Source organism: Moschus berezovskii, chromosome 9 (assembly GCF_049115385.1).
Source record: "Moschus berezovskii isolate FMDL1 chromosome 9, NW_MosBer_1.0, whole genome shotgun sequence".
Classification (NCBI taxonomy): Eukaryota; Metazoa; Chordata; class Mammalia; order Artiodactyla; family Moschidae; genus Moschus; species Moschus berezovskii.
This window is the reverse complement of record NC_142468.1, coordinates 100,540,368-100,552,869: the sequence shown is the minus strand read 5'-3', so window position 1 is coordinate 100,552,869 and position 12,502 is coordinate 100,540,368. Positions and strand designations below refer to the sequence as shown.

General features: G+C 34.6%; 2 protein-coding genes across 2 annotated transcripts; one reads left to right on the top strand and one right to left on the bottom strand.

Moving 5' to 3' along the window:
- Positions 1-218: 218 nt before the first annotated feature.
- LOC148776674 (olfactory receptor 11G2-like) lies at positions 219-641 on the top strand. Its single transcript, XM_088840216.1, has one exon. It carries the CDS (start codon positions 219-221, stop codon positions 639-641), a length of 423 nt encoding a protein of 140 aa, XP_088696342.1.
- A 7,375-nt stretch (positions 642-8,016) lies between these two features.
- Positions 8,017-9,083, bottom strand: LOC148776673 (olfactory receptor 4K15-like). Its single transcript, XM_088840370.1, has one exon. It carries the CDS (start codon positions 8,989-8,991, stop codon positions 8,017-8,019), a length of 975 nt encoding a protein of 324 aa, XP_088696496.1. The 5' UTR covers positions 8,992-9,083.
- Between the last annotated feature and the right edge of the window lie 3,419 nt (positions 9,084-12,502).

Genomic DNA, 12,502 nt, shown 5'->3' with positions numbered 1-12,502 from the left:
TCTCCCGCATTGCAGGCAGATTCTTTACTATCTGAGCCACCACTCTAAAAAGAATCTAGTACTTATCTAGGAGGCATGGCTTTCTAGAAAATATCATGTAAGTTATACAGCTCTTGGGGATTTTACAATTTAAATGCTTCCAGTTGTGTAAAGAAACTTGTGAAGTTCAATTAGAAACCTAAACTCTGTGGTATGCGGTATGTCCTTCTGTGTCCAATATGCTCAGTAACCTCTCTGAAACCAACAGCATCTCTTTCTCTGGCTGCTTCCTGAAGTTCTACTTATTCTCCACGGGTACCACCAAGACCTTCTTGTCTGCCATGGACTTTGACAGGTACCTTGCCATCTGCAGGCCCCTACGCTACCCCGCTGTCATGACGGTACGATGCTCTGTCAATATGGGAGCCTGCTGCGTGTGTTGCTTCTTGTACTTCCTCTTGTCTATTCACCTAATCTCTCTGCTCCAGTTCTGTTGTCTCAGTAAGACTGATCTCTTCCTATGTGAACCAGATCTCCTTATAAAGTTGTCCTTACGCCAACTGCCGTCACTGAGATCATCTGTGCTACCTGTAGCAGTCATCATGTTCTCTACCTTACTCTTCATTACCAGCCTATACCCTGGTGATCAGAGCTGGGTTTAGGGTCCTCTCAGAAGATCGGTGGTTTAAGGCCTTATCTACGTGTGCCTCCCATCTGACTGTGACATCCCTATTCTATGGCTCCATTGTGATTGTGTATGAGTCCAAGAGCAGGGAATCCAAGAGACCCAGAAAAGTCTGAGTCTGTTCTATTCCATGTTAACTCCATTACTCAACCACTTAATCTCTAGTATATCTCTGGAATAAAGAGATGAAGACAGATCTAATAAAATTGCTTAGGACTGTAAGATTTAATCAAAGGCCTAAAAGAAATCTTTGAAGAACTTGCATTGACAGCTGAAATAATATATGGAAAATAAATAATTAAAGTATTAATATTCAACTGTATTAGCCGAAGTAGAAAAATAACTTTCAGGAGGAGGAAGAACTAATTCAATGTAATAAAATGTTAATAAAGCTATGCTTATTTGTTCTTTTATTGGAGAAAAATTTGCATTAATAGTAAAATTTTTCAGGCAAAAGTAATCAGACAAATAAGCTAATAGTCAACTTGTTAGCATTCTGATTGAATGCTAGTTAATATTTTGCTACCAATATCACACACATATGCATACAATCTATCCTATACTAAAATTTATTACAAAATTTTTTCAAGAGAGTCAATAGTTATTATACATGCTAAATTTACAAAACAACACTTAAATGTTATTGTGTCTATTAAAATATGACAAGCTGTATTCACTTTCTAATGAAAATTGATTTGTTATAATTATTCCCAGTTTCTCAATGAGACTTAGTGATAATTTTCTTTAGATCTAGATGTTTGCCATTGATTTTTATCCACTACATATACACTTAATTTTAAGAATTGTTTTTGAAAGTGTTCTATTTAGGCTAAGCCATGCATTGCCTTTTTCTAACATGCCATTTTTGTCTGCTATAGGTTCAAATGAAATGGCTAGTGACTCCCAGGTACTGTGATGACAGAATGTGTTAGATTTGTTCTGTTAACTGTCCCAAGGACACTAGTGTGTCCTACTCCCAAGCAGAATATTTTCATCCCATAAAGAAACCTTCTTCCCAGTAACAGTCACTCCCCACTCTCCCTTCTCTCTAGTCCTGACATCCACTTTCCATTTCTGTGTATTTGTCTATTCTGGATGCGGTATTAATGGAATCATATGATAACTTGCCTTTGGTGACTGTTTTTATTTTCCTTTATCACAATGTTTATATATGTTGTAGCATGTGTCATTACTTAATTCCTTTTTATAGCTGTATAACATCCCATTGTATAGACAATTCAATAGTTAGTGAATATTTGAGTTGTTTCCATTTTGTGGCTATTATGAATAATCCTGTTGTGAATAGTTATCAGTAAGTTTTCATAAGAACATGTTTTCACTTCCCTAGCATATATCCCTGAGAGAGGAATTGCTGGGTTATTGGTTAGCTCTATACTTAATATTTTCAAGAATTGTCAGACTGTTTTCCCAAAAGACTGCATAGTTTTTCTATCGCACCAGCAATGTATGTACTTTGGATTTCAAATCTCTGCATATCCTCACCATCACTTGTTATTTTTTTCCTGTTTACTTTAGCCATGCTGGTTGGTATGAAGTGGTATCTTATTGTGGTTTTTATTAGCATTTTCCCTAATTGCTAATGGTGTTGATCATCTTTTCATGTGCTTATTGACCCTTTGTATATCTTGGTTGGAAAAACATATACTCAAATCCTTTGATCATTTAAAAATTATATTATTTGTCTTTTTATTGTTGTGATATAAGTTGTTAATATTTTAGATATAAGACCTTTGTCATAGATATGATTTGCAAATATTTTCTTTGTTCTATAAACTGTTTCATTACTTTCTTAAAATGTCCTCTGAAGTTTTAATTTTGATGAATTTCAATTTATCTACATTTTCCTTTTTCTAAATTTTTAAAAATTTGTATATGGTTTGCCTACAATAGATTTGTTTCAGGAATACTCCACAGTGACTCATCATTTACATTTCCCTGGGTAGTATGATCATTTTAACAATATTTATTCTTCTGATCCATAAGCATGATATATCTTTTCATTTGTTTTTGTATAATAGTCTTCAGTTTTTTTCATCAATGGCTTATAGTTTCCAGAATACACATTTTTTTAAACACATTTATTTCTATGTATCTTATTCTTTTGTGCAATTTTAAATAAGACTATTTTCTTAATTTCTCTTTCCAACGATATGTTGTTATTTTATGAAACACAATATGTTTCTATATAGTACTGTGTGTCTTGAAACTTTACTGAATTTATTTATTAGTTCCAGAGTTTTTTGGTGGAGACTTAAGGATTTTCTGTAGATAGTATTATATCATCTGGGATTTTCTGTAGATAGTATTATATCATCTGCAAACAGTGGCAGTTTTAATTCTTCCTTTCCTATTTGAATTCCTTTCATTTCTTTCCTTGTCTGATTGTTGTCATTAGGACTTCCAATACTATGCTGAATACAAGTGACAGGAGTGGCATTCTTATTTTGTTCCTGATCTTGGAGGACATGATTTCAGCTTTCCACAATTGAATATAATGTGAGCTGTGGCCTCGACATATATGGCCTTTATTATGTTAAGGTGTGTTCCTCCTATATCCATTTTGCAGAGTTTTTTCTGTAAATGGATGTTAAATTTTGTCAAAAGTTTTTTCTGTGTGTATTGAGATGATCATATGGTTTATATTCTTCAATTTACTAATGTAGTAAATTATTGATTTGTGGATAGCAAACCATCTTTGTGTCTCTGGGGAAAATCTCACTTCATCATGATGTATGATGCTTTCAATATGTTCTTAAACTCAGTTTGCTAATGTTTGCTGAGAAATTTTGCATTTGTGTGCATTAGTGATATTGGTTATAATTTTTTGTAGTGTTTGTCTTTTTTTGGTGTCTGAAATTGATGCTGGCCTTCTATAAGGGGTTAAGAAGTGTTTCTTTCTCTTCAATTTTTGAAATATTGTGAGAATTATAGGTGCTAACTCTTCCTTAAACTTTGGATAGAATTCACCTGTGAAGCCCTCCAGCCCTAAAATTTGCTGAGATATTTTTAATAACTGATTCAGTTCTATTACTGGTAATCAATTTGTTCATAGTTTGTATTTATTCCTGATTTAGTCTTGGGAGATTATGCATTTACAGGCATTTATCCATTTCTTCTAGGTCGTCCAATTTATTAACATATAATCATTCATAATACTCTCGTATGATCCTTTGTATTTTTAATGGTATTTGTTAGCTTTCATTTATGATTTTACTTATATATGACTGCTCTTTGTTTCTTGATGAGTCTGGCTAATTGTTTATCAATTTTGGTTTTTCTTTTCAAACAACCAGATTTTACTTTTATTGATCTATTTTTTTTCAGTAGTTATTTCATTTTTTCCCCCATTCTGGCATTTATTATCTTCTTCCTTCAACTAACTTTGCATTTTGTTTGTTTTTGTTTTTGAGATTTTTCTTGTTTTCTTAGGTATTCTTATACCACTGTAAACATTCCTCTTTAGAATCATTCATCCTACATCCCATAAATGTTTTTTTAACTTTGTATCTAACTTATTTACTTATTTTATTATTGATGTATAATTGCTTTACAATGTTGTATTACTTTCTGCAATACAAAAAAGTGAATCAGCAATAAGTATACATAAATCCGCTCTCTCTTGAAACTCCCTCCCACCCCTCTACGTCATCACAGGTTCCATAGATTTTGATTGCTATGTTTTCATTTTCATTTTCCTCCAATTTTTTTTTAGTGTACTCTTCTATTTCTTCAATGACCCCCTTGAAAATTCCATGTGTGTGGTTTTTGAAGCTTTTTTTTTTTTCGTTGTAATCTCATGGGTCATGGTCAGAAAATATAGTTGATATGAATTCAATATTCTTGAATTTGTAGAGACTTGTTTTGTGGCCCAAAAAGGTGATCTATCCTAGAGACTATTCCAAGTGCACTTGAAAGGAATGTATGTTCTGTTGCTTTTGGATGGACTTTTCTATGTATATCTATTAAATCTAATTGTCTAATATGTCATTTAAAACAAGTGTTTCCCTATTAGTTTTCTGTCAGAATGATCTCTTCATTGATAAAACTGTGGTGTTAAGATCCCCTACTATTACTGAGGATTTTTTTTTCTTTCTTTTTGTTTGTTTATATTTGCTCTATGTACTTGCATGTGTGCATGCCAAGTCCCTCCAGTCATGCCCAACTCTTTGTAACCCTATGAACTATAGCCCACAAGTCTTCTCTGTCCATGGAATTCTGCAGGCAAGAAAAAAGGAGTGGGTTGCCATGCCCTCCTCCAGGGGATCTTCCTGACCCAGGGATCAAACGCATTGGCAGGCAGGTTCAGTTCAGTTCAGTTCAGTCGCTCAGTTGTGTCCGACTCTTTGCGACCCCATGAATCACAGCACACCAGGCCTCCCTGTCCATCACCAACTCCCGGGGTTCACTCAAACTCATGTCCATCGAGTCGGTGATGCGAGATGCCTATATTTACAATTGTTAAATCTTCTTGGATTTTTCCCTTTGTCATTATGCAATGTCCTTTTTCTGTCTCTTGTTATAGCCTTTGTTTTAAGGTCTAAGTTTGTCTGATATAACTTTTGCTATTCCAGTTTTTGTTTTGTTTCCATTAGCATGGAATACTTTTTTTAACCCCTTACTTTTTGTGTGTGTGTGTGTGTGTGTGTGTGTAGATCTGAACTGTGTCTTCTTAGGCATCATATAGATGACTCTTATTTTTCTTTATCCATTTAGCCGCTCTGTGTCTTTTAATTGAAGCATTTAGTCCATTTACATTTAAAGTAATTATTAATAGGTATGTATTTATTGTCATTTGTTAATTGTTTGGGGATTGTTTTTATAGTGGCTTTTGGTTCCTTTCTTCTTCTACTCTTTTGTGATAGGATGATGGTCTTCATGTTTTATTTGAATTCCTTTTCCTTTTTTTGTGTATGTATCTATTTTATTTTTGGTTTGTGATTACCATGAGGTTCATATATAACAGTATTTTCTATACAGGTATATTTTGAGTTGATGATTTCTTAAGTTTGAATGCATTCTAAGCACCTTGCTTTTTACTCCCTCACATTTATGTTTTGTTTTTGACATCATATTTTTCATCTTTTTGTATTATGTATGAATCCCTTAATTACTTATTATGATTACAGATACTTTTACTACTTTTGTCTTTTAACCTTCCTATTAGCTTTAAAAGTGATTGATCTACTTCCTTAACTATATTTTTGTTATTATCAATGAGAGTTTTCCTTTCTAATATTCTTATGTCTATTCCTGGATATTTATTTTTTGCTTTGTTACTGTTCAGTTGCTATGTCATGTCCAACTTTTTGTGACCCCATGAATGGCCGCATGCCAGGCTTCCCTGTCCTTCACTATTTCCCTGAGTTTGCTCAAACTCATGTCCATTGAGTCAGTGATGCCATCCAACCATCTCATCCTCTATCACCCGCTTCTCCTCTTGCCCTAAATCTTTCCCAGCATCAAGATCTTTTCCAATGAGTCAGCAAGGTTAGTGTTATGAACTCTTAGCTTTTGCTTATTGGTACACCTCTTTATCTCTTTTTCAAATCTAAATGATAATCTTGTGGGATAAAGTATTCTTGATTTTAAGCTATTTTATTCTATCTTTAAGAATATCTTATAGAGGTATTTTAAAGCTATTTTATTCTATCTTTAAGAATATCTTATAGAGGTATTTTAAAGCTTAAAAGACATAAAATTCTTACCACGTTTCTGATTATACAGTGTCAGTTCAGTTGCAATTAGTACTGTTTTGGAATGATATGTCATTTGTTTTTTACATAAAAGTACAATACAAGAGAAAAAAACCCAAAATAGCATATAGTAGGAAATCCTAAAAAAATATTGATTTTGTAAGTAATTGGGGAGGGATAAATTCATGACTATTCCTAAGGCCTTAAAATAGGATTCTGTCATTTTCTGGACATGCATTAGGCAATATAAAAATAAGATGTTAACTGAAGAAAATGTCCACATAGAAATATGATAGTTTCTACCAAGTATCTATTTGAAAACTACCCTACCTATCTGAAGGGCTTCCCTGATAGCTCAGTTGGTAAAGAATCTACCTGCCATGCAGGACACCCTGGTTCGATTCCTGGGTCAGGAAGATCCACTGCAGAGGGAAAGGCTACCCATTCCAGTATTCTTGCGCTTCCATTATGGCTCAGCTGATAAAGAATCTGTCTGTAATGTGGGAAACCTGGGTTTGATCCCTGGGTTGGAAAGATTCCCTGTGCAACGGAAAGGCTACCCACTCCAGTGTTCTGTCCTAGAGAATTCCATGGACTGCATAGTCCATGCAGTTGCAATGAGTTGGACACGACTGAGTGGCTTTAACTCCTATCTGAAAGTGCAGGAATCATGAAGACCTGGGGGAGAGAGTGCGTTTTATCTTAGTCAGTCTCTCGTCATTGTGAAGACAAGAGGTAAAGAATCGTAATTCATCTCTGAAATTCTCCAGATTATTTTATCAGTATTAAACAGAAATTAAGATAACCAAACACAGAACACACTGGCACATTTATCCTCTGAATTGTTTTCCATAAATAGTGCATATTAAGCTACATGAACAAGGATTTGTGAAAGTGTTGAATATAAATGCTTTCTGTTGTACAACCAGGCCACTTTACACCTTACTAGACAATAAGAATTGTCTTCAAGCTGTCAGTTACATAGTACAGTGAGAAATGCATTATTACTTAGGTATATCATACATTATATATGCAAATAGATTTATTATCTCTATGATAAAGTGTTATGTACCTATTATTACTCCAAAACTGGCATCTGAGCAGTACTATTTTGAGAGGGAAATATACAGTTTAATTACCACTCAAATATAAATTCCATTCTTAATGTTTTCAAAAGCTTTATCTTTTTTTTTAAATTTTTATTTAATAAATGGTACAAAGCACAATGCCATAAACATTAACAGTTAAAATTTCACCAGATGAAAGAAATACTATAGAATACACAGTTGCAAAAAGCTACATTAAGTTATTTTACAACTGACTCAAGCTGCAAAAAGAAAAAAAACCCAATGCCATACCTAAGTTATCCCTCTCTCAAAATAATGCCAAAATAAGGCTGTATCTTAAAGAAGTTAAATAAAAAGTAGGAAATAGAAAAAAAGGAATAAAAGCACAAATTTGGAGGAAGAAAGTATAAAAATAAGTAAAAGTCATTCAATGTCTTTTGAATCATTATTACTCTTTAATTCAAGTTAATCAGTCCTCCTCATTGGTCAAAATGATTTGTTTTGATATCACAGATATTCAATTTGTAAATGTCTAGCCACAGGCTACAGTGGTAATAACAGTTCTATAAATTTACTTTGTTTCTAGGAAAAGAACATTTCTTATGACTGCAGAAATCTGGCCAGACTTCAGATAGTGACTCTTCAGTTTTGACATAGCTGCCTTCATTTCTTTATTCCTTAGAGTATAGATAACAGGGTTTAAAATGGGAGTAAAGATGGTGTAGAACACTGCAAGGACTTTGTCAACTGAATAACTGCTGAAGGGCCACACATAGATGAAGATGCATGGTCCAAAGAAGAGTGTGACCACAGTGATATGAGCAGTCAGTGTGGAGCGGGCCTTGGCCGTGCTTGCAGAGGAGTGGCTCCTAACTGTGATGAGTATCACAGTGTAAGAAAGAACCAACAGGAGGAAGGAACTCAAAGAAAGAAGTCCACTGTGTGCAACTATTAGTAAACTGATAACATAAGTGTCTGTGCAGGCCAGTTTGGTCACTAAAGGGAGGTCACAGAAAAAGCTATCCACTTGATTAGGCCCACAAAAAGGCAAGTTAACAGTAAATGCCAGCTGGCTAGTAGTATGGATGAAACCCACACACCATGGAATGAGGACCAGAGTAATACACACACGCCAGCTCATGATTGTCGTGTAGTGGAGAGGTTTGCATATGGCAACGTAACGGTCATAAGCCATGGACACAAGGAGCACCATTTCACCACCAGCAAAGAGATGAACAAAGAAAATCTGGGCCAGGCAGGCTTCGAAAGAAATAGTCTTGTGCTCAACCAGAAAGTCTGCAATCATTTTGGGGGTAGCAAAGGAGGCAACACATATATCTATAAAAGAGAGGTTTGCAAGCAGAAAGTACATGGGGGTATGAAGGCGGGAATCTGAGGTCACAGTGAGGATGATGAGAAAGTTTCCCAGTAATATTGCTAGGTAGAGCAGTGAAAATATTAGAAACAAGAAAGGCTGGAGCTCCTGGGAACTAGATAAACCCAGCAACACAAACTCAGTCACCCGAGAATGATTTGTCTCATTCATTGACTTTGCAAAGGACTTCTCTTCAGTCACTTGAATAGGAGAGAAATAGAAATCAGTGAATGAACTAACTATGATTTAATTTTCCAGTTCAGTTAGAGAGACTAGTTTCTACTCAAATGTACTTGTTAGACCTCAGTTCAGTTCAGTTCAGTCGCTCAGTCGTGTCCGATTCTCTGCAACCCCATGAATCACAGCACGCCAGGCCTCCCTGTCCATCACCAACTCCCGGAGTTCACCCAAACTCATGTCCATAGACCTCACACATGTCTAAATAGAGACAGTGATCTAGTAATCAAAAGGAGAACAGAGTCAGGATGGGATATTGAACCAAAAGTTTTCTAGAAGAGGAGGGTGGTGGTTGGGAGGTTGGTGGAGAGAATTTCAACCAACTGATTCATTAATTGCTTAAGTTTATTAAGTTAAGTAAGCTAATTTGCAAATGAGATTTACAAGTGAGTGTTATAAATAAATATCTGAAAAGCTGTTTATATATCTCAGAAATCCACTATTATTATCTACAGAGACAAAATGTCATTTTTTCTACACTAAATAAAATAAGAACTCTTAAAAAGAGACAAATGTGTGAACTACTACAAGAAGGAAATACATTTTCACAAAATTAATGTGCAAAAGACATTAAACACAAAAGAGTAAATGTTCTATTTCTCTATTTAAATGAAGTTGAAAGACAGACGAACAAGTCTATAGTATTTGAAGCTAGGATAGCAGTTTTCCTTGATGGGATTAAAGGGACAGAAGGAAACATTGGAAGGGCTTTTGGATTGCTAGTAATGGTCTGATTTTGACTCAGTTGAATGGCTTCTTAGGATGTCCAGAAAAAAGGGGACTTTCTTTTTCTTTCCCTTGTCCGTTCTAAAAACCTCCTCCTGCTGTAACAGTTAAAATTCTTTTCTCATTCCTAGTAAGATAGTTTGGGGCATTGGCTTCTTCAGAAACAATCTTTCACAACTCAGCATTAGTGGACGATGATTGTATATTTTATGTCATAAATCATTGAGATTTGCATAATAAATGAATATTTTCATCTTTTCAGTTTTTTCTCTTATGATAGGGGGCTATGGACATAAGAGGAAGAAAGTTTAGCTTTCTCATCTATGCTCCAACGGGGAGAAAAAAACTGTGAAGGATAAACATATAGATTATATCTATTTCCTCTTCTGTTACAGAGTAGCTCATTGACCTCAGAAAAGCTCTTAAATCAATACCTCCATTCTTAAGAATGCAGGATGAAGATTTGGGGCAAACAAAGTTCTAAGTTTTTTGCAATATAAATCCATTCTTATTTTTAGTAAACTTATTTTATAATAATTTAACTATCCATTTTTCCCAGAACACTGAGCTAGGTAGGATGGTGATAGAGCAGTTAGATTTAAAACTTTCCCTCCTGAAAATTCTTTACTAATATTATAATCCTTACTCCTTTTAAAGAAGGTGATGGACCTTCTTTTTCTATGAATCTCCAGTACATTCTTTATTAAATGAAATAAGAATAGCTTTATCACTTAATAAAAAGATACTACTTTTATACCCAATAAAGTACTATACTATAATGGAAGCATAAACCTATTGGGAAAATATTCTAGGTTAAGATCACAACTGTATCTTCAGGCAGCTGTATGGCATTGAGCAAGTTATTTAATTGTTCAGGGTTCATTATTCTCAGAAATAAAACATTGAGAATAATGTTATCCTGAAAGAGACACTGGAAATGTTTGGTAAAAGAAAAAATTCATAAATGATAAATCTTTAATCAAGTGTAAAAACCATGTATATGTGAGCATTCTTAATAATGTCTTATTTCATATCAGAGTATTTTCTTTCTTACAATAATGCCTGTTCAAGGATGGTGTTATCTAACTTTTCAAAGAACAAGTTTACTCTACTGGATGGGCTCATGTAAATTTTTTTTTAATACTTTAGAGTGAATTCATGAAATCATAGGAGTTTTTGCTAGGTGGCTTGCAGATTCCTCCATTTCCTAAATATTATGAAATAAAGCCTCTCTCCAATACTTTTTATTGTTGAAATATTATGCCTGATAGGTAAGATAAAGTAGGCATGAGTATAATTTACAGATGCCAATAAACTCTACCAGCTTAAAGTTAGAGTTAGAAAGAATATCAGAAACTTTCTTGACTGTCTACTTTTTCCATGCTCTTCTCCTTTCCTGTTCCCTCACTGTTGTATGGTCCTCAGAAAGACACAAATAAAATGCTGCCTCTTATCTAAGATAAAATGAAGAGTGTGCACACATCTTTATCTATGGTCATTAAGTCTTGGAAAGGATTTAGTTGTCAGGCACAATTTACCAAGAAAAACTGACATGGCCCTCAGATGATGAGCCATAAAACAGCTTTACTTCTAAAAGTTAGGAGGCACAGTGCCTGTACCTGGGGTGGACTTGTCTCCAAGGATGTGGGACAGGGCTGGATGCTGTATCCTGATGGAAGCCCTTCGTAGCTGGGGGAGCACTTGGAGCTCTCAGGAATCTGAGAGTGGTAAAAGAGGTAGTAAAAAGAAGCAAAGAAGTGATGAAAATAAATTTTCAAATGTTGTGCAGAATTTAGCCTAGTTGTTGCTACATTGCTTTTCTTTATGATAGCAGTAGATAAGGAAATATGTTGGCCATCACAGCAATTTGTAGAGACTTCTAGAAATAAAAATCAATAAAACTTCACTAAAGGTCACATAAAGAAGACTGAATCCTGACCTACATTCCAGCCACATATCCTTGGGAAATGTGACCTTCCAACATAGCCTCCAGAGATATGAATGGAATTAATCAAACAGTTAAAATATTGATATCCAGGAGGAACTCGAAACTCCAGATATAATTTTTCATGTAAGCCTTCTTTTTATGATCAGAAAGCATTTCAGTCAGAAATATTAATCAAATGCACTCCAAATTTTATTTTTTGGAAACACAATCAAGTATAGTTATTTCCATGAAATTTAGATCTGTATAGTTCCTGAATTGTCTGGAAATTTAATCATTTTCTCAAAATAATGCTTAGAAAAATTTTAAAATTCTTCCTTCTTTTCCTACTCCCCTTAAAGTACATATTAATTTTTCCCTCCTCAGAGATATGTATGATCTTCATATAATTGAATCAGACATTTTATCCTGTAACAATATAATAGATTTAACCATATTAGTGGAGCTTCTCCGATGACTCAAGTGGTTAAGAACCTGCCGGCCAATGTAGGAGACATGGGTTTGATCCCTGGATTAGGAAGATGCCCTGAGAAGGAAATGGCAACCCACTCCAGTATTCTTGCCTGGAAAATCCCATGGACAGAGGAGCCTGGAGGACTACAGTCCATAGGGTTGCAAAGACTTGGACATGACTGAGCACACATGAATGAAAACATTAGTGATAATATTCTCAAACATAGGCATCATATAGGAAAGTAAAAGTGAAAGTGAAAGTCACTCCGGTACACTTTTTTTCACAATTAAGTACATAGCAGGTGATTCTTACTTTCATTA